The sequence below is a fragment of the Bos indicus genome, chromosome 11 (assembly GCF_029378745.1).
Source record: "Bos indicus isolate NIAB-ARS_2022 breed Sahiwal x Tharparkar chromosome 11, NIAB-ARS_B.indTharparkar_mat_pri_1.0, whole genome shotgun sequence".
NCBI lineage: Eukaryota > Metazoa > Chordata > Mammalia > Artiodactyla > Bovidae > Bos > Bos indicus.
This window is the reverse complement of record NC_091770.1, coordinates 98,697,913-98,719,832: the sequence shown is the minus strand read 5'-3', so window position 1 is coordinate 98,719,832 and position 21,920 is coordinate 98,697,913. Positions and strand designations below refer to the sequence as shown.

Genomic DNA, 21,920 nt, shown 5'->3' with positions numbered 1-21,920 from the left:
CTGCCAACGCAGGAGACCAAGGAGACCCAGGAGACCCAGGTTCGATTCCAGGGTAGGGAAGATCCCCTGGAGAAGGGCACGGCACCCCACTCCAGTATTCTTGCCTGGAGAATCCCATGGACAGAGGAGCTTGGCGAGCTATACAAATCCACAGGGTCGCAAAGCGTCTGACACGACTGAAGCTACTTAGCACGCAAGCATGGTATGCGCCCTTCCCATTGTTGGCACCAAACCAGCAGAGGGCGCCCTGGCACCACAAGGTCCGGGTTCCTCCAACTGCCACCCTCTGGTGGCCACACTGGTCAGGGCGGGAAGGGAGCCCTGGACCTCCCCTGCCACTCCCAGGAGAGGGGTTCCAACTAAACAGGGGAATGTCCAAAGGCAGGGAGCGGGGCCCCGGCGGCCCTGGGTCTGGCCTGGGCCCACCCTGGCCAGCAAGGCAAGCCCAGCGATGACCACACCAGCCGCACTGGGTACATACTCGCTGTGGGCTGGGCTCCAGCTCCAGCTCCTTCTTATCCACCCAGCCCAAGAGGTACTTCTGCTCCCACTGCCCCATTACCAATGAGCAGGCTAAGGAGGCAATGCCAAATCACCTGATTCCTCTCCGAGGCCGCCCTCTCCTCTCTGTCTCTCCACCTGCTTGTCCACAGATAGGGAACGCCTCCCCCCTCCCAGCCCTTTTAGGACATGCAAAGAGGCTCAGCCAGGAGTTAAAAAGTATAAAGTGCAACACCAGCCAGCTTTTATTGAGGGCCTACTGTGTGCTAGGTCCTCCTCCCATCTCCCTGCACTTCCCACTGGCCAGGCAAGAGGGTGGCAGGTGAGACCCAGCTGATAAGCTGGGTAGGGAGCTGATGGCGAGGTAGAAGGGGGCAGAGGGGTCACCGCAGCTGGGTCCTCATCGGGGGCACACCTCCTGGGTCTGCCCAGCTTGACGCTGAAGGCTGGGGGGTTGGGGCCTCCCTTCCTCACTCCACCCGAGGCCCTGAATCAGATTGGCAAGGAAGAGGGCCTATGAGCCCTGCCCTTGTGGTATGTGGCATTGGGGGAAGGGGACCCATCTCAGTGGTTTCTCCTGATGGAAGACAGGTCCAGAGGGCAGAGAGGCCATGCCCAAGGGGACAGCCAGGTCTCTACTGGGTCTGTGGTTCCTGGGGGCGGCTCTTGCTGTGCCCCCTGGACAGCTGTGGTCTGCTCCCGGGCGCACCTCTGGAGTCACCGTCTAGCCCTGGTGGGACAGGAGAGGAAAGAGGAGTAGAAAAAAATTAGAGTTGGATAGAGAGAGACGGAGAGAGACGCAGACACAGAGATAGTAGAGACAGAGAGATGGACACGGGCTTAGAGAGAGAGAGCAGGTAGACAGAGAAAGGCAGACACAAAGACACAAACAGAGGCAAAGCCACGGAAAGAAAGAGAGGAGAGGAGAACGCTGAGAAGGGGAATTGAGACCCAAAAAGAATCAGCCATCGATGCGGAGAGAAGACCGAGGCCCTGCCCTCACCTAGAGCTCATCCCGGGGGTGCGGACGGAGGCTGTGCCCGCTGCCGCCTGCCAGGTCCAGGCGGGGGCCACGCAGGGTCTTGTAGGAGCCAGTCCAGCTGATGAGGCGGCCACTGTCATCGTCCCAGGGCGAGGATGTCTCGGTGTCGCTGAGCCACTCGGAGTCCCCCGCATAGTGGGTGGGGGCTGCGAGCAGGGGCCGGGCTGAGAAGGCCTGCAGGTCCCGTGGCCAGAAGTGTGCCTTGTACTGCTCACTGGGAGTGGGGAGGGGGGCTCAGGGGGGCTGGGGTGAACTGTCCCACCCCAGACCCATGCCAGCCTGGAGCCAGGCACCTCACCCCCAAAGCACCTGACCGCCCTTCCCATCTAATCCTGAGGTGGCATTTCTCTTATCCCCATTTTCCGGATGGGGAAACTGAGGTGCCGAATAGAAAAATCGCTTGCCTGGAAACCACAGGGCATCACAGGATTCACATAGAGGTGGGGCCGATGCCAAGGCTAAGCTGGGCTCTTCCTTGGTGACCGGAAGTGGCTCAGCCCTGCCAGCCTCAGTCTCCCCAGCTGCCCAGTGAGGGGACTTACTACCTGCTGAGGTGGGCTCTGAGGATGGGCTGACCCTGCCCTGCAGCTCACTTGGGGTGCTGGTCAAACATGATGGGCAGGAACTCATCCACAGGCAGCATTCGGCGCAGCGGCTGGGAGGCCAGCAGCTTGCGGGCACCCGCCAGGCTCAGGACGTATGCCAGTGTCCAGTAGGAGTAGCCGGCCGCCACCAGGTGCGGCAGCCCCTCCACAACTGCCTCCTCCTCGGGGTTCACCTGCTTCCGGCCGAGGTAGCTGCAGGTGACACCAGGGGTCCCAGGGATCACTGTTGATGTCCCAGGGTCCTCCCTGTCCCCAACTCCATCTACAGAGCCAAGCCCAGGGCGGGGCGAGGGCTGGCCAGGGCTTCCTGCAGGAGAAGGCAGACCCCGGGAGGCCCACCCTTCTCCCTGGCCCCTGGGGCCCCGGGCTGCCTACATCAAGTCCCAAGGAAGTTTCTCCGCCTCCACCTCCTCCATCAGCCGCTCCAGCCGTCCCTTGAAATTGCTCTCAAAGCGTACATCGTCCTCAAATACCACGACCTGGGCCAGGCCCCGGGTGACGACCTGAGGCACAAGGTGGGGGTGGGAGGGTGGCTCTTTAGACCTGGGCTGTCGTCCCCTCCCACCTGGCTGACACTGACAGACACTCCTGGCTTCAGTTACAGGCCAAGTGCTCAGCCCTGGCTATGTCGCTCAGCTGCTCCAAAGCCTGCTGGGGCTTCCCATGGCCTGGGGATTGAAACCCCAAAACCTGGCTCTAGTATTCAAGGGCCTTCAGGCTCCCAGTCTTGCCCTCCAAGCAGATCAGGAGAGAAATCAGAACCCTTGCTGCAGTCCTGAGCACAGCCTCATCTCAGGGGCCACAGGGCTTGTCTCCAGGGACCCTCAGGAGGCAGGAGAGAGACAGAGACACCGGGAAGTGACCCCATGGTAGTCCAAGGACACCCAGCCCGGACGTGGCCGAGCTGGGATCTGAGCCTGCATCTGATGCGTTACAGAGCCGGGCTCTTCATTTCCGCCTCCTGAGCCTCACTTCCACCTCCTCAAAGAAGTGAGGCTGGGCTGGGGTTGGGGAGAGACCCTAGCCCTCCAGCACCCTGAGAAAAAAATGCTTTCTGTAATTTTTGGAGGTATGAGAAGAGCATGAAATCAGCTCAATAAATGGTGACCCTTCGATCCATTCAGAGGCAGCATTCAGTTCAGAAAAATAGAAATAGCAACTCACACGCAACGTATTTCAGCAACAGTAGAAAATGAAAACAAGGAAGGTGTCTGTGCTTCACTTTCTGGAGGGGGCGCCCCTCGGAGGTCCTGTCCCTGGTCCTCTCGGGCCAAGTCCAAGCAGTGACCTCTCCTGGGCACTCCCACCCCAGCCTCAGGCCGAGGCTGCCTGGCCAAGGGGTTTGGGCCTGCACTGCCTTCCTCTGCTGAGAAGGCTCCTCTCCCTGCCCATCAACAGTGAGGCCCACGCCGACCCCACCGGAGGCCAGGAGGCCAGGCCTGTCCACACCCTCACACAGCCGGTACCTCCCTGGACCAGGGTAAACAGTTCTTTCTCCATTTGTGCACCCTGCTCTGGTCCCTCTGCCCCAGGAGGGCGCGGCTGCATTCTTCGCGTTCGCCTCTGTGTTCCTGGAGCAGAGGCCGTCCCAGCACACAGCCGGCGCTCAGTGCATACCGCGGGCTCAGCACAGTAAGGCTCGCGCCCACAGGAGGCTGACAGCTGCCGCCCGGGTCTTCATGAGTATGCTCCGCCACCCACCAGTTACATGAGTGCTGGCATGGAGCCATGAGTGGGAGGGGGTGCCCTGCTTTCCCCAAGGGTGTGGGCCGAGGGAGCAGGGTCCTCACCTCCTCCCAGATGGAGTAGTGGCTGAGGAAGCAGCCCACCTCGCCCTTGGTCAGCGTGCGGCCCGAGTAGGGGTCCTGGTAGCCGGGAAGCAGGTCCACGCCGAGGGTCCTCATGACACTGCTATTGAGCATCCTGAGGGAGACGGTGTCACAGGGTCAGGGGTGCCCGCCAGAGACCCACCCAGGGCCGCCTGCACTGGGCAAGTTGGGGACCGTCACACTGGAGTCTGGTTTGAAGGAGGTGGCGGTGGTGGTGGCTTAGTTGCTAAGTTATGTCCCACTCTTGGCGACCCCCTGGACTGTAGCTTGTCAGGCTCCTCTGTCCATGGGATTTCCCAGGCAAGAATATGGAGTGGGTTGCCACTTCCTTCTCCAGGGGATCTTCCTGACCCAGGGATCGAACCCAAGACTCCTGTACTGCAAGCGGTCTCCTGTATTGCAGGCAGATTCTTTATTGCTGAACTACCAGAGATTCCCAGTTGGGAGGGAGGAGGCCTGATTACTGCCTCATGCGGTCTGAAGTCATCATGACTGGACCAGGGGGCTGGAGCTGCCTTGGGTGGGGTGGGTCATCCTAAGGGGAGCCGGGCAGTCTGAGGAGGAGACACCCAGGATGAAGGGCAGACACTTCTCAGGCAGGGGCCCAAGCAAAGGCTGGACATCCCGTGGTCCAGCAGACGAGCACATGCAGCCAGCAGCGGTGGACATGGAGGGCCGTGAGCGGCCTGCTCCCGCACCCCACCCATCAGGGATCTAGGTTCAGGAGGGAAAGGAAGAGCCCTGATAATCAGAATGAAGACCCCATTAACCTCTGGGATACTTACAGTGTGTCAGGGCCTGGAGAAATCTTCACTAAACCCTTATAAGCCTCTAAGAGGAAGGCAGCTCCTCGCCATTTCCGCAGCAGGGCTGACAGATGGGAGGACTTGCCGGAGGCCACACAGCTGGTGACCAGGCCCAGGAGCTCCAGACCCCGGGCCTTAACCACTGCACCCTCCTCCCTCAGGTGGGCTGAGGAAAGGCCCCTGTCCTGTTCTGTCTGCCCTGGGCTCCCCGAGACACAATGACTCAGGCTCTCTTTGAATACTCCTTGGAACAGGAAACTCAACCCATCGTCTGCTTTTCCCACCCCCAGGGAGCCCCGACAGGCCACCCTGGGCCCCCTGCACTGCACAGGGCCCTGTCCCCATCCCGGAAGCCTCACCGGCCATCCACAGCGTCCACCACCCGCCCAGAGATCTCCATCTCCCAGAGTGAAGTCAGCATGCGCTCTCGGCGGTGGGGCCGGCGGGCCAGGCTGATGACAAACACCTGGAGGAGGCAGGGGGGCAGGAGGAGGCTGAGGGTGGAGGGGAGAGCCCGCCTCCTGACCCCAGTCCTGCAGGCCGGGAGGACTCACCTCATCAAACCCCATCTTGCTGGGCCTCTTTGGGGGCCGGGACACATGAGCCGAGGCCCACATCGGGGGCCCATCCACTGCAGAGGAAAGCCCACTGTCACGAGTCCCCACTGGCTAGAGTCAGTGGCACCCTGGCGTCCCAGGCCCCCCTCATTCCCGCCCCCTTGGCAGGATGCCCAGCAGATTACAGACTCCACCTGCCTCTGCTGTTCGGAGGGGCAGACTGAAGCTCAGCGGGGAAGGTGACTTGCCCGGAGTCAGGGAATGATTTGAAGGGGAAGTTGTGACTCCAGCCCTGCCTGCTGCCCAGCCAGGTCCAGGGCCAAGGAGAAGGGGCCCGTGGGAGGGGCGGGGAGTGATGGGGAGGAGGGACAACACTGGCTGGCAGCCTCACCCAGCGCTTCCAGGATCAGGTGGATGAAGTTGACTCTCTCGTCCTCCAGCCCCTGGTGGGATTTCACGGGCACGTTCAGGTACCCGTAACGCTGCTCGTTGCACACGTGGACTGCGACCCCTGCGGAGAGAGGCCGAGCGAGTGCTGGGCTGCAGGGTGGGGCTCTTGGAACCCAGACGGCAGGTGTGGGCCCCAGTCCTACCGGTACCCACCACGGGAGTCCTCTCTGGGACCCTATGTCCCCATCTGTGGGGTTGGAGGGAGATAGGGCTTGGCTCAAACAACATCTTAGGGACCTTTCTGCCGGGATGGTATATGTTCATCCAACAGATGTCTCCAGGGCACCAGCTGGGGGCAGGGGCGATGGTGGTGAGCAAGACAGACCATCCCTGCCCTCAGAGGATTAAAGTGAGGAAGAAGCAGGTCAAACTCCCATCTGGCTATGGGCACCCGATGCCATGGGGCCTTGCTCCACCCTCTAAATCTCGCCCGCCTCTACCCATCCCACTCACCCAATCCAGCACCATCACCTCTGGCCCAGATCCCTACACTTAACCCCTCCCCATCTCCGGCCCCTGCCACGCTGTCCTGCACCTGGCAACCAGAGTGGTCTTTTTTTTAATTCCTTCAGTGTTTGTAATCTTTATTATAATCATTTATTTAGCCTTTGTGTTCTACAGACTGTGAATCCTCCGGGGCAGGTCAGTCGGTCAGTCAGTCTGTTCAGTTCAGTCGCTCAGTCGTGTCCAGCTCTTTGCAACCCCGTGGACTGCAGCACGCCAGGCCTCCCTGTCCATCCCGGAGCTTGCTCATAACGCGGTGTCTGTTGAAAAGTCAACTCCAGGCCCAGCACTGAGTACACAGCCCGGCAGAGTGTAGGGGCTGGAAGCACGAATGATGGAGACAAAATCCCCGTTCGCAGGACTTCCTCGGTTGTCCAGTGGTTGGGAATCCACCCTCCGGTGCAGGGGATGCAGGTTTGATCCCTGGTTGGGGAACTAGATCCCAAATGCCGTGAGGCAACTAAGCCCATACGCTGCAACAAAAGATCCCGCAAGCCAAAACTAAGACCCAATGCAGCCAAAAAATAAATAAACATATGATGCTAAAAAAAAAAAAAAATTGCATATCTGCATATAAATAAAAAACTTTACAAAATCATTCACTAAATTCCTTTGAACCACTGACCAGTACACAGCGGCTGACACTCAAGTAGAGGTGAACAAAGTTGCTCAGTCGTGTCCAACTCTTTGCCACTCCAAGAGTCCATGGAATTCTGGAGTGAGCAGCCTTTCCCTTCTCCAGGGGATCTTCCCAACCCAGGGCTCGAACCCAGGTCTCCCACACTGCAGGCAGATTCTTTACCAGCTGAGCCCCAAGTAGAGGCAGGAATGAAAAAATAAGGAAACAGGGAGTTCCCTGGCGGCCTAGTGGTGAGGGTTCTGTGCTTTCACTGTCGTGGCCTGGGTTCAGTCCCTGGTTGAGGAAGTGAGATCTCACAAGAGCCATCCAGTGTGGCAAGAAAAAGGAAAAAAAGAAAATATCCGTGCTGCTTCTCATTTTTCGTCCCTGTATTTGTTTCACCTTCACTCACGTTTTGCACTTGGTAAGATCTTTTTTCTTCCTGCACGTTTGCACTGTAGACGTCACCTCTTGGTGCACAAAATGATGATGACGACACCCTTCTCCCTGGCCAGTCCTCACACACTGCTTGCCCAGGTGCAGCATTTCCTGACTGAATCGTCACTTCTGATTCACCTTGACCCTGAGCAAAGTTCCCCACCCACTGGACAGCCTTCATGTTCTCGCCACCCATGAGCGCACACCGTGAGCCACATTCTCTGCCGCCTTCTCCAGGTTCTTATGCCAACAGCAGCATCTCCGTCTTGCTCTCAACTTCAGTTCTTCCCAGGACTGTGGTTTATCCGATCCAAACCCAAACATCCAAACATTTCTTTTCTTTTTTTTTTTTGGCCATGCTGCGTGGCTTGCGGGATCTTAATTCCCTGACCAGAGCCTGAACCTGTGCCCTCGACAGTGAAAGCATAGAGTCCTAACCACTGGACCACCAGGGAATTCCCCAAACCCAAACACTTCCTTGTAACTTTCATCTTAAAAATAACACCCACAGCAGAAGGATTCTTTTTTCAGTGTTCAAGTCCAATTGGATGATTCTCTGATGGCTGCCTGACACTCACAGGCTGATGGCCAGATGCTTGCCCATCAAGTCCCCACAAGCCGGCCCCTGCCCACCTTTCCTGCCTCAGCCTGCACTATGCCCCCTCTTTGTGCTCTGGGTGCCTGCCTTTTTATGTCCCGGGCCACCACAGGGCCTTTGCATCTGCTGGTCCCGTTGCTTGAAATGCTCCATCTTGCTCTGTTTGCCTTGTTAACGCCCGCCCATACTTCAGATCTCAGTCCCAGTGATTACATCCTCCAGGAAGCCTTCCTTGGAGACCAAGTCAACTCCAGTCTAAGCTCCCAGAATGCCTATGATCAAGAAGCTCTTCTTCCTGTCATTGTGATTGACACTGATTTGTGTGATCCTTTGGTTGACTGGACTGGAGGATCCAGGAAGTCCAGGACCACCTGATTTTATCACCACTGTCTCCCTGGTGCCTGGCACCTGGTGCATGCGTGTTAAGTTGCTCAGTCGTGTCCGACTCTTTACACCCCTATGGACTTTAGCCCACCAGGCTCTTCTGTCCTTGGGATTCTCCAGGCAAGAATATTGGAATGGGTGGCCATGCCCTCCTCCAGGGGATCTTCCCGACTCAGGGATCGAATCTGTGTCTCTTACGTCTCCTGCATTGGCAGGCGGGTTCTTTACCACTAGTGCCACCTGGGAAGCCCTTGGCACTGGTTGCTGCTGTTGCTAAGTCGCTTCAGTCGTGTCCGACTCTGTGCGAACCAACAGACGGCAGCCCACCAGGCTCCCCCGTCCCTGGGATTCTCCAGGCAAGAACACTGGAGTGGGTTGCCATTTCCTTCTCCAATGCATGTAAGTGAAAAGTGAAAGTGAAGTCGTTCAGTCGTGTCCGACCCTCCTCGATTCCATGGACTGAAGCCTTCTAGGCTCCTCCGTCCATGGGATTTTCCAGGCAAGAGTACTGGAGTGGGGTGCCATTGCCTTCTCCTGGCACTGGTAGGTGTCCCATGAATATTTGCCTAATGAAGGAATACATGCAAGTGCCATGGTGGGCACAGCCAGAAGGACATCTAACCTACTGGGGCAGTGGGCCCGAGAAAGCCTACGACCCGAAGGACAATTAGGAATTAGCAAGATAAACTGTGGAGTGGGGAAGGGCGTGCAGAGCAGAGGGAACAGCATGTGCAAAGGCCCAGAGACCTCGAAAAAAGGCTCAACAAAAGCTGACCTTACCAGCAGCCTGACAGGCGTAGGCAAAGACGATGATGTCGTCGAAGGGCCAGGTATAGTTGGGGTGAGGTGGGTAGAAGGCCAGCTGGGCCGTCCCCTCAGCCCGCAGGGATACCAGGAAGGTGGAGTGGACCATGGGGACGCGGAAGCAGCCCCGGCGCTGGCGGTTCTTGGTGGGAAAGTAGTCGGCAGTGCGGCGGTAGTAGCCCTGGGGAAGGCGTGGCCCCGGGTGGTGAGAGGGCACCCCTCCATCCCCAGCACACCGCTCCCCAGCTGGGGCTTGCTACCCTCCACGTCCCTCCTCCCAGACCTCAAGCCTCCCGAGGCCTGGGTCCCCGGCCATACCTGGGGGGTGATTCCACACCAGAAATTGGAGTAGTAGGTCTGAGAGTCCAGCATCGGGGCCACCACGGGCAGCCCCGGCTCGATCAGAAGCCGCAGCGTCTGGTTGTTGGTCAGAATGTTGTCTGTGTCTGCAAACTGTGGGGAGGCGGATGTCACAGGCCTCATTCTTGTCTGGGCAGCAGCATCCCAAGGATTCACTGAGTGGGATCCCTCCAGATATCCAGGGACCCAGGATAACTCCCACAATCCAATGGGGTTCCCTCAGAGAGATCTAACCTATAAACCAGAAGACCTGTTTCTGGACCAAGGATCTAGTCTGGAGCACTGGCTCAGGGACTGGCTCCAGAGATTTTATGCCTGAGTTGCTGATCTAAGAACTTTATCTGAAGCCTTAGGAAGGAAATTCAAAGACCTACTCAGATCTCCTCTGAATAGGGGAAGCCTGGCGTGCTGCAGTCCATGGGGTCGCAAAGAGTCAGACATGACTTAGCCTTAGCAGACTCAACAACAACAACCCTGATCTTTGGTCCAGGGAACTAGGCTCACATAATACTCTGGGCTCTACACTCTGAGACTGAGTTATACTCTATACTCTGGGATTGAGTCTCAGTGTACACCTTGAGCTCTGTCTGTCTCAGGGATCCAGGCTTAGTACAGAGTCTGAGCTCAAGCAAAGGGATCCCAGTTCAATACTTGATCTGGATTTTGATCCAGGTTGCTAGCTGAAGGGTCCAGGCTACAGATGGTTAAATTCCACCCAGATTTCTGTCAAAGACAGGTGCCACCACCTGTGGGGAGCCCGATTGTAGGCCAGGCTTTCTTACCAGGATATAGTCTGCCCCCCAGTCCCTGGCAAAGGTCAGCGCCTCCTGTTTCAGCTCCATCAGGAACTGATGCCTTTCTTTGGTCCAGTGCTTAGGGCCCTCTTCATCTGGGTAGGACCTGAGGTGGTAAAGAGATGAGATGTTCCATGGGGGAGGCGCGTGTAGTCAGAGCCCTGGCCTGGAGGCTGTGACTCGGAACTGTCCCTTTCCCTCTCTGGGCTGCACCTGTTGCCCATCTTCCCCAGAACCTTTGCCCTCAGGCCACACCTGGGCTCCCCCTCGGGCCTCCAGACCACAGCTGCATAGTCATCGCCCACAGCAGCCAGCCACTCCCGTAGCATCGCTGTAGTGTTGTCCACATTGTGGTCCGTGGCACACCTGGGGACACAGAGGAAGAAGCGTGGGGGAGGGATAGCACAGCCACCAAAGGACCAAACCCTGAGGCAGCCTTGACCCCGGAGCACCAACCCCTGCAGGACTGGCCTCTCCTGGAAGTGGAGGAGGTAGGTGTGCTACAGAGGAAGGTGGGCAGCCAGGTCCCAATCATAGGTCTGTGTTCCACTGTGTGACCCCAGGCAGGTCCAGACCCTCTCTGGGCTCACGTTCGCCCTCTGTAACTAAAAGCCATCCTGGCAAGCTCAGGGGCTGAGGTGACAGAACTCAAATGCATTTTTTTTTTGTACAGGCAACTAGGATTTATTGGTGGGCATGAGTAAGGAGGGGACAGTGCCAAGGCTCTCATGAGTGCAAGACCTGCCATTTGTCCAGAAGGAAGGATGTCTTTGACCCCAGAGCCATCGGGATGAGCTGTTTTTCTGCCACCATGTTTCCAAGTTCACCAGCCTTAAACTTAGTAAATCCCCACTTCTTGGAGATGTGGATCGACTGGCGGCCAGGAAACTTGAACTTGGCCCTACAGAGGGCCTCAGTCACATATTCCTTGTTCAGAAGCTTGGTATGGACAGGCATTACGACTTGGCCAGTGTGGACCCTGGCCACTGTGTCCTGGGGCTTTTTGCCACACTTACCAGTCTGAAGCCTAGATTTGGGGACAGCTTGCCAGTCATGAATGTCCACTGGAAAGCGCTGTCTCCAGGGTTCCTTAAGGCAACCTGGATAGGCAACAGGCTGCACATGCTCCCCAGGAGGCTGTCTGCAGCCACTCAAATACATTTTGAAAGATGAGAAGAACCTCAACTTTGAGGAACACACCTGCCATATTCCCTGGTTTTCTTCCTTCCCTGCTGTGTGACCTCAGGTTAGTCCTCTCCCCTCTCTGAGTCAGGACTGGACAGAGGAGCTGCTGCTTCCCTCCACCAGGAAGTTGTAATAAGGACCAAACCACACTCTGAGCATCCCTGAGAAGACCTGATGGGCCTGAGCTCCAAGGTCACCTAGCACAGCCTCTCCGAAGGAGCTCTCATGACAGAGCTGGGCGAGGGGGCCTTAGCCAAGAGCCCAGGTTTTCGGTGATGCTGCCCCTTTAAGCCAAGTCTCCAGAACTGAAGACTAACTACGTGTCAAGTCTTTTGGGGGTGGGAACTGACTAAACTCCTGGACTGGCAATTGTGGGCGGCCTCCCCAGGCCACAACTCCACCCCCAGCCCAACTCTGGTGAGTTGGGGAGGGTAGTTTGGTCACTTCTCTCAGTTTATCCCCAGCCTCAGCTTGGGACTCCTCCCTGTTCTGGCTTCCACAGACTGTGGCCTCTAATTCCAGGGCCCTGTGGGGACACCTAGGGGGAGAGATGGCAGGAAGGGGCTTTGCCCTTGGCCAGCAGGACTCAGCCCCTCTTCTGAGAGAGGCTGGAACCAGCCTGGGGAAGGGGAAGCGGGTGTGACACTATCCCCCCAAAGAGCAGCATGGAGCCCAGGGCTGAGAGCACCCCTACGGGCTCCCCAGGAACTCCCAGGCCTGCTGAACTCTGCTACATAGGGCCCCAGGGGACGCCAGCTGCTCCTGTTGGCTCCACTCTGTCAGGCCAACCCCAGGTCCCAAGGCTTAAGTTTCAGCTCTGGTGGGCTGGAGCAAGAGGGGCTGGGCCCAACTTACACCTAGAGGAGGTCCTGAAGGAGGAGCAGAGGCCAGAATGAGGGATGGGGGTCCCTGTGCCAACCCAAGCCCTCCAAGGTCAGTCTGCAGGGCCAAGGGGACAAGGGGACCCGCCAGGGGGCTCGGGTTGCTGGAGGGCCTGTCTGCGAGGGGAGGGGCCTGTCTGGGTGGTGTCTGGGCAGGGAGCAGATGGGGCCAGCTGGAGCCCAGGCTGTCGGTGGTGGGGTTGGGGGGGGTAGATGCCCAGTGGGTGCCAACGCCAGGGTCTATCTCACCAGAGGGCCAGCCTGGCCCTGGGGTAGTCCAGCCGCTCCAGCGCACCCAGGTAGTGAGGCAGTGAGTGCTCGGCATTGCGGGCCAAGATGGCAAGGACCACAGTGGGCAGCGGCGGCTCCGCGACTCCCGCAGCCTCGGGCCGCGGCCCCAGCAGGAGCAGCAGCTGGAGCAGCGGGGCGGCGGGGGCAGCGCGCATGGCGGGCGCTCGGGCGGCGGCGGCGGCGGCCCCCGGGGCTCCCGGCCGCGCCGAGGGGAGTGGGCGGTGCCGCTGGGCCCGGGGCGGGGCCCGGGGCGGGGCCTGGGCCCAGGGCGGGGCCGAGGCGGGCTAGGAGTGGGGTGGGGGGATGTACTACCCCCTCCCAAGAATGGGCTCCCACTCCCCTCCCCATCCCTATCCATAGATTCTCAGATGTCCTCTTCTCGGCCCGGGGCATCGCAGGACCAGGGCCCGGACACTCGCCCCAGACGCGATCCGGGAGCAGCCTCTGGGGAGTCGTGGGGCGACGGCTTCCGAGCCCTCCGTGGCGTCTCAGAATACTCGACTACGACTCCCCTCTGAGGCGTGCAATCCCCGGAATCCGGCTTCACGGATTCCTTCAACGCCCCTGAATCCGTACTGCCTGGCCATCCGTCCGACCCTCGGACCTGAGCTGCGTGCGGACCCGGCGACACCGCCACGGCCCTTTCCCGGGTTCCCGGGCTCCCGGCCCCTCGGCCGCCCCGCCCCCGGGCGCCCTCTAGCGGGTCCAGACAGAACTTCGCAGAGCCAGACCCGCGAAGGGGTGAGGGGAGGTGGGGTGGTCCCCCTGACCTGGGCGTGCCATCCTGCCGCGGTCCGAGCCTGGCGTCTCCCGCTCGTCATCGTCCTCGCCTCCGTCGCCAGCACCAGCACCGCTCCGGGCCTTTAGGAGAGCAAAGCCTGCTCTTAGACTGAGTGTAGAACAAGGGGCACCACACGGCCCCCTCACGGTGTCCCAGACCCCCCCTCCAAAGCAAGGTGACTCCGGTGTCTAGTCAGAGTCGGGGTCCTGAGGCCCCTGCTGAGTCTCCAGCCTCTCTTAGGGAAAAGGAGGGCCCTGGAGGCACCAGTGGTGGGGTCTAGCTCCTTTGCCACCGACCTCAGGCAGGTAGGTCACTTTTCTCCTGAGCCTCAGGGCCTCCTGCGTAGAATTGGGCTGTAATAGCGCCCATCTAGCAAGGATTCCTTGAGTGCGTGAATGCACTTTAATTCTATGCATGGAGCCTGGCAGGGGAGAAGAATTCCTGGGGCTGGAAGACAGGCTCTCCTTCCATTCAGCCCCTCACCCAGGTGGCCCCACGATGGAAGGCCTGTGGTCCCTTCCCCAAAACATCATGGGTAAATGAGTCCTTCCCCTTGCATGGTTGCTTCTTTCTATCCCCACCCGCAACTTGAGTGACTTCGAGGTGGCTTAGAAGTGAAGTGAAGTGGAAGTTGCTCAGTCGTGTCCGACTCTGCGACCCCATGGACTATACAGTCCATGGAATTCTGCAGGCCAGAATACTGGATGATGGAGGAGCTTGGTAGGCTGCAGTCCGTGGGGTTGCTAAGAGTTGGATACGACTGAGTGACTTCACTTTCACTTTTCACTTTCATGCATTGGAAAAGGAAATGGCAACCCACTCCAGTACTCTTGGCTGGAGAATCCCATGGATGGAGGAACCTGGTGGGCTACAGTCCATGGGGTTGCGAAGAGTCAGATACAACTGAGCTACTTCACTTTCACTTTTCACTTTAATGCATTGGAGAAGGACATGGCAACCCACTCCAGTGTTCTTGCCTGGAGAATCCCAGGGACGGGGGAGCCTGGTGGGCTGCCGTCTATGGGGTCGCACAGAGTCAGACACGACTGAAGCGACTTAGCAGCAGCAGCAGCAGGCTTTCCCTTCTCCAGGGGAGCTTCCCAACCCAGGGGTCGAACCCAGGTCTCCCGCATTACCAGTGGATTCTTTACCAGCTGAGCCACAAGGGAAGCCCACTGCCAAACCGCGATGCAAAGCGTGTGGAATCTTAGTTCCTCAGCCAGGGACGGAAACCATACCACCCCCTGCATTGGAAGCAAGGAGCCAACCACTGGACTGCCAGGGGAAGTCCCTAAGATACTCTCTTCTAAAGCAAAGCAGCGTCCCCTGCTTCACCCACCCCAGGGTTATCCCAGAGCTTCTGCCTATGCTACTAGTCACAGGGGCTTCCTGATTCTTCCCTCACCTCAAGTCGTCCTTCTTCTCCCGGTGCACTGACCCCTCCAAACTTCACCTCTCTTCCCAGTTTCCACAGTGGTGCAGCCAGTCACTAACTCCCTTGCCCCAGGTACCCCCCATCACTCCTCCCTGGAAAAACCCTATAGCCATCTTCCTTTGGGGGCACACTCCCGATCTCCACTCCCCACTGGCCTTGCACTGAGCCCAACAATTCAGTTTCCCTGGGCTCCTGCCCACCCTCCCCCTGCCGCCCCAGTGGTATTTCACCAGCTTGATCTTCTGACGCCCTCACTCTCCTCTCCCTACCCCAGTGAAAATCTCCCTGCCCTTCTTGGAGAAAAGAGAAGCCATCACCTTGGACTTCCTAGTGGTCCAGAGTTACCAGTCTGCCTTCCAATGCAGGGGACCTGGGCTTGATTCCTGGTGGGAGTCTAGGATCCCACGTGCCTCCAGGCAAAACTAGGTCTACAAAGAAAACTAGCCACAACAAAGAGCCTGCGTGTCTGTCGCAGCTAAGGCCCCAGGCAGCCAAATAAATATCTTTCAGAGAGTGAGGGGGCCCTCCCTGGTGGCTCAGTGGTAAAGAATCCTCCTGCCTATGCAGGAGACATAGGTTCGATCCCTGATCTGGGAAGATCCCACGTGCCACAGACCAACTAAGCCCTTGCGCCACAACTGTGGAGTCTGTGCTCCAGAGCCTGGGAGCAACAACTGCGGAGCCCACAAGCTGCAACTACCAAAGCCCGCACGCCCTAGAGCCCGTGCTCCGCAACTAGAGAAGCCACTGCAATGAGAAGCCCGTACACCGCAACTAGAGAGGAGCCCCTGCTCACTGCAACGAGAGAAAAAGCCCACGCGGCAACAATGATCCAAAAAAAAAAAATAAATAATAATTCTTTTTAAATAAAAGAGAGAGAGAGAAACCATCACCTGTGAACTCTTATTTCCAGTTTCCAAACCTTCCACCCCCTGCCGCCAAACCAGTCTCTTCTCTCACCACCTGTTATCACGGAAGAGCACCCCTGTCTCAGAACCATCCTTGGACTCCAAAAAAAAGCCATCCCTTTGCCCTTCCTAGATTACCAACACTCCTCTCTTCTGGATCCTTCCTTCAATGTTCCAAAGGACTTAAAGCTCCCCCAACTTAAAATATGAATACAGTCAGCTGCCTGCTGGCCCCCAGTGGCAGCCCTATCTCTCTCCTTTCCTCCAAACCTCTGGAAAAGGGGGTGTGACCCATGCTTTGCTTCTGGTCTCACTTCTCCACCTTCATTCCGTGCTTGACACACACCAAGTCTTCTCCAGCCAAACTGCTGCTGCCAAGACCTGCATCCTCCTGGCCCCTCCCCCAGTGGAATTCCTCCTCATCCAAGAAGGCTCCCTCTGACGCCTGACCTCATACAACACTCCTTCTTTCTGCAAAACTGACATGTATCTCCCCTTCCTGCTGCTGCTGCTGCTAAGTCGCTTCAGTCATGTCCGACTCTGTGTGACCCCATAGACGGCAGCCCACCAGGCTCCTCAATCCCTGGGATTCTCCAGGCAAGAACACTGGAGTGGGTTGACATTTCCTTCTCCAATGCATGAAAGTGAAAAGTGAAAGTGAAGTCGCTCAGTCGTATCCAACTCTTAGCGACCCCACGGATTGCAGCCTACCAGGCTCCCACATCCATGGGATTCTCCAGGCAAGAGTACTGGAGTCGGTTGCCATTGCCTTCTCCACTTCCTACCAGGACCCATCTGTCTAAAATAGAACTCCAGTCTTTCCTCCAAACCAGCTCCCACTCCAGTGGCCTCCCTCCAGCTTGGGGACATGATGATAAGTGCCTCTCTCTCCGCCCACTCCACACTCGCATCATGGCCAGACCACCTCAGTGTCTCCTGCACGAGTCACTCCTGTGGCTCAGAGCATCAGCACCATTCCCCCAGGCCACTGCACCTCCCAGTACTCACACCCCTACCCTAGGCCTTCTCCCTGGAAACCGTTCTGCACTGAGTGGTCCTTTCTTTTTCTTTTTTTTTAATTTGGCCACACCGCACAGCATGAGAGGCTTCCCTGGTGGCTTAGACAGTAAAGAATCTGCCTGCAATGCAGGAGAGCCAGGTTCAATCCCTGGGTCGGGAAGATCCCCTGGAGAAGGGAATGGCAACCCACTCCAGTATAATTGTCCAGTATAATCCCATAGACAGAGGAGCCTAGTGGGCACAGTCCATGGGGTCAAAAAGAGTCAGACACGACTGAGTGGCTTCACATGAGGGATCTTTGTTCCCCAACCAAGGATGGAACCTGGGCCCCTCGCTCTGCAGTGAAAGAGCCAAGTCCTAACCACTGGACCACCAGGGAGTTCCCTCAGTAGTCCTTTCTAAACGACATGATGTTCCACCCACTGGGGGCGGCCAATGCCCTCAGCATAGAGCTCAGATTCCTCCAGGAACAAGGAGACCCTTCGTGGACTGCCTGATGCTTCTCCATCTTCCCTGACTTCCTCTCCCCTATCTCCTGCCCCAGCCAAACTGGACTATGTACAGGTTCCAGAACACTCCGTGCTTTAAGACCTTCCCATATTCTCTCTGTCTCTTTTTTAATTCCTCTGCTTGAACTGGTCTTTCTCTTTCTGGTCAACTCTTCCAAGCCCTCTGGAAAGCCTTCCCGGATGTCATGTTGGGGACCTACCGCTGCATTACATCTTATTAGTCCCGTTTGCTCAGCAAATATTTACCGAGCACAAGTCATATGCAGGTAGAATTCTAGGTACTGGGGATACAGAGGTTCGGTCTCTGTTCCTAGGATGCTCACATTCCGATGAGGGAAGACAGACAGGAAACAAGCAAACTGACAAATGAATAAATAACTTCAGAGAACAGTAAATGCTACGAACGAAGTAAAACAAGTTAACGAGAACAGACAGTATCCGAGGGTGGAGGCAACACTGAATAGACAGGTCAGTGAAGACGTTCTGGAGCATAAGGGGAGCCAGCCACGAGGAGATCTGGGAGAAGTTGTTGCATATGGACATGGGGCCAAGGCCCTGTGGTGGGAACAAGCCAGGAGGCCAGGGCAGTCGGTGCAAGGTGAGCAAGGGGAGTGTAGTAAGAGGTGAGGACCACTTAGGGTCTTAAAGCTATGGTGGGATTTTGGATTTTTTTTTTTAAGTGCAATAGGAAGACACTGGAGAGTGTAAGCAGAGGAGTAACATGGTTTGTCTTAAAAAGATCGCTTTGGCTGCAGCTCAGAGGGTGGACTCTGGGGGCAAAGATGGAAGCCCGGGAAAGCATGTTACCAGGAGAGCTGATGATGGGCAGGGCTGAGATGTATAAGTGATTAGATGTGAGAAATGGAGGGAGGAGTCAGGTGACTCACAGGGTGTGATGTGGGCTGGGACTGAATGAGGAAGATCTACGCAGGGGCAGTAGAATGTGAAACCAGGTTCTGCTCTGGACCTTGTTGTGAGCTGCCTTTTATCAGACCTGCAGGTAGAAAGATCACACGCCAGACCTGCCTGGCTGTGAGTGCTGAGGCAAGGACCCGTCTGCCTTCCTCACTACTTATCCCAGCCCTACAGCAGGGCTAGCCCAGCATTGGGTAGGCTCTCGATAGAAATATGATGTTACTGACTAGGGTGGGCTGATCAAGCGCCTGTACCCCTACTGCCTACTGACACTCATATATATATATATATATATATATATATATATATTTTTTTTTTTTTTTGCCTTATAAAAATAGGACATACTCTGCAAAGGTAATATGACATCAAACTCAGAAACTCTAAAGCAGTGATTCTCCAAGCATGGTCCTTGGACCAGCCAGCATCAGCCTCGCCTGGAAACTTAGAAATGCAAATTTCTAGTTCCCTCCCCATACCTGTGGAGAAGGAAATGGCAACCCACTCCAGTACTCTTGCCTGGAAAATCCCATGGGCAGAGGAGCCTGGTAGGCTACAGTCCATGGGGTCGCAAAGAGTTGGACATGACTGAGCGACTTCACTTCACTTACTTCATACTTTATCACTGGAGAAGGAAATGGCAACCCACTCCAGTATTCTTGCCTGGAGAATCCCATGGACAGAGGAGCCTGGCCGGCCATGGTCCATGGGGTCACAGAGAGTCAGACACGACTGAAGTGACTGAACATGCATGCACGCCCCATACCTGGGCTTCCCTGGTAGCTCAGCAGTAAAGAATGCAGGAGACTCGGGAGATGCCAGTTCCATCCCTGGGTCGGGAAGAACCCCTGGAGGAGGAAATGGCAACCCAATCCAGTATTCTTGCAGGGAAAATCCCATGGACAGAGGAGCCTGGCGGGCTACTACAGTCCAAGGGGTCTCAGAGTTGGACACAACTGAGCAACTGAGCAGCAGCCGCACCTCTCCATACCCGCTGAATCAGAACCTCTGGGAGTTCAAGTTAAACAAACCAACAAGCCTTTCAGGTGATTTTGGTACCGACTCAAGACTGAAGCTGCTATTCTATGGGGCCTAAGGTCTCACTCTTGGAGTAATGCCTAGAAAAAAATGTTTGGGTCCATCTGGCTGAATAGGATCCAGACCACCCTGGATCAACATCTAGCTGGGCTCTAGATTCCTCCCCCCACCAGCACCTTCACCCCCATCCCTCAGTCATGGTAGTTCTGGCCAAAGCCAGGCGGTGGCGCCAGTGCCTCAGGCTCCGCTCTGGCTTCCAGAAATAGAGACCCTGGAAGGATTATCCCCCTCCCCAGCACCCTCTTCTTCCCTCTGGGAGCCTCAGCTCCAAGGTCTGCCCACTGGCAAAGGCTCTGCAGAGTGGCCTTCATCAGAGAGGGGGCTCTGAGGTTGGCACACCCAAGGTGAGGGCCAACCCCCTCTTCCTGGAGGTTAAGAGGGTGGGCAAGAGGAGACCCTTAGGTCAGAGAGAAATTAGGGGTCTCTGGCCTATGGGACTTGGGGGTCAGGAACCCTGGCAGGTGGCTGTGGTCTGGTGGACCCTGGCCACACCCCCATTAACCCTCTGCCTTCCTTGCCCAACCTACCATGAGGTCTCAGGTGCTGTTTCCCTTCCAATGGGTGGGGACAGTCTAGAGGTACCCCAAGACCTTGACAGAGCCCCAGGGCTGGGGGTCTTCACAGCCTGGCAGCCAAGTAGATGGGGAGGGGAAGCCCACGGCAGAGGGGGTGCACGGACGGAGCTCTTACCAGCTGCTAGCTTCACGTCTCCTGGGTTGGGGGCTCTCTGGGCCCCTGTCCTGCTTTGTGGCCAAGGGAGCCCAGGTTCCAAGCCGGAGGAGGGGCCCACACATAGCTCCTCGTCCTGTCCTGGGATGCCGCTCGGCAGGTGGGGGTCCAGGAGCCCCCACCGGGCTCCCTCCCACCTCCGGTTCCAAGCTGGGTTCCAAGATGACCCAAGGCCGAGCGCAGTCTTGCCCCCATCTGCTCTGCTGCCCCTCATCCTTCCTATTTGAGGGGAGACTGAGACCCCCCTCAAATCCCAGCTGGAGTCACCACTCTGCTTAGACCTAGAATAGCTCCAGCCTTCGCTCCGGGAATCTGCCCTTCATCTCCAAGGGTCCCACCCAACGCCCACCCCACCCCAAAGGACCACCCTCTTGCTCTTGGCCAGGCCCTCGTCTCCCAGGAGCCCAGATGTGGAGCTGTCCTCTGAGGCTCTGCTCCGGTCTTCAGGAGGCTGGGGCCCAGCCAGCTGTTTTCCCCGGGCAGCCAGCTGTTTTGCCCATCATGAAGCCGCCTGGCTCCTCTGCTAAGATCGTTGCCTGCTGCGTTGCTGTGGCTGGACTGCAGCGTGGCAGCCCCGCTGGGCCAGGGCCTGGGAGCTGTTAACTCCTCTGGGCCCAGGCAGCCCCTGCCCCTCCCAGCCTGATCCCTCTGGCCATCTTCCGACCTGCAACCTGCAGCAGTAGCCTGCTGCCACACTTCTAGAGACCCCTAAGCAGGCCAAGCATTACTGTCCCCACCCCCACTCAACAACTGGGAACCCATCCCGCAGCCCCTCCCATCAACAGGGCCTTGTCCTCAGGTGACCCCAGGTGAGAGGAGGGTTCAAAAGGATAAACGTTACCCCATTCAGAATAATAAGGGGAATAGCTCTCATTAACTGTGTGCTGTGTGTGCCAGGCATTGTGCTAAGTGCTCGAAATGCATCATCAAACTGAATTTTCACAACAACCCTGTAAAGTAGGGAATACCTTCATTTTATAGATGAGAACACCAGGGCACGGCGAAGCCAAGTTACTAGCTCAAGCCCACACAGAACCGGGCTTTGAAACTCCAACCAGGCTGACTGCCTCTCTGGCTGGCCCTGGTGGGTTGCTGTTTAAGCTTCCCTGAGCGTCTCACCCAGGCTTTCTTTCTCTGGTCTAAACCTCAGTAGTGCCATCTGTGAAATGGGAGGCTGACGGGTGGAATCACACCACCACCGGCTCCGTGGGCTGAGTCGGGAGCCATGCCAGGCTCTGTGCTCAGCACCTTCCAAGTATTATTAGCGGATCATTCCTCTCGGTGGCAGCGGTCAGCCTGGGCTGAGATCCCAGCTTTCCTGCTTCCCGGCAGCCTGGGTTTGGGCAAGGGAGTTTACCTCTCAGAATCTCCGTATCCAAAGCTGGAAAATAAGAACAGTATCTACTGTTGATTTTTTGTGAAAAGGATGAGATAAAGCAGGTAAAGTGGTTTACAGACACAGAGTGGGTGGGAAATGTTACTCCTTCCTATTATGACTATAAACCACAACCCGGGGACTTGCCTGGCGGTTCAGTGGCTAAGGTTCCACTGTCTCAATGCAGCGGGCACAGGTTTGATCCCTGGGCAGAGGACTAGATCCCACATGCCGCAGCTAAGACCCAGAGCAGCCAAATAAACAAGTAAATAAGGGCTTTCCTGGTGGCTCAGTGGTAAAGGATCTGCCCTGCCAATACAGGAGACATGGGTTCAATCTCTGATCCGGGAAGACCCCACATGCCTTGGAGCAAGCAACAAAGCCCGTGCACCACAACTGCTGAGCCTGTGCACCCTGGAGCCCGAGCGCCACGATAAGAAAAGCCACTGCGATGGGAAGTCCGCGCACCACAGCTAGACAGTAGCCCCTGCTTTCTGCAACTAGT

At 57.1% G+C, this 21,920-nt stretch overlaps 1 protein-coding gene and 1 pseudogene across 3 annotated transcripts; both read right to left on the bottom strand.

The window, feature by feature from the left end:
* Positions 1-713: 713 nt before the first annotated feature.
* Positions 714-20,383, bottom strand: CERCAM (cerebral endothelial cell adhesion molecule). 3 transcript variants are annotated; one of them, XM_070799347.1, is made up of 14 exons: positions 20,002-20,383; positions 13,419-13,509; positions 10,547-10,657; positions 10,280-10,397; positions 9,456-9,590; positions 9,114-9,318; positions 5,732-5,851; positions 5,338-5,414; positions 5,143-5,249; positions 3,939-4,071; positions 2,524-2,651; positions 2,137-2,340; positions 1,505-1,757; positions 714-1,231 (listed from the first exon to the last, which is right to left on the bottom strand). In XM_070799347.1, exons 3-13 carry the CDS (start codon positions 10,618-10,620, stop codon positions 1,505-1,507), a joined length of 1,554 nt encoding a protein of 517 aa, XP_070655448.1. In that variant the 5' UTR covers positions 10,621-10,657; positions 13,419-13,509; positions 20,002-20,383; the 3' UTR covers positions 714-1,231. The 3 variants fall into 3 exon arrangements, with proteins under 3 accessions (XP_070655448.1, XP_070655447.1, XP_070655449.1); XM_070799346.1 differs by lacking the exons at positions 13,419-13,509; positions 20,002-20,383 and adding an exon at positions 12,607-12,840; XM_070799348.1 differs by lacking the exons at positions 13,419-13,509; positions 20,002-20,383 and adding an exon at positions 11,308-12,727.
* LOC139185994 (small nucleolar RNA SNORA70) lies at positions 11,364-11,458 on the bottom strand (annotated as a pseudogene).
* Positions 20,384-21,920: the final 1,537 nt, after the last annotated feature.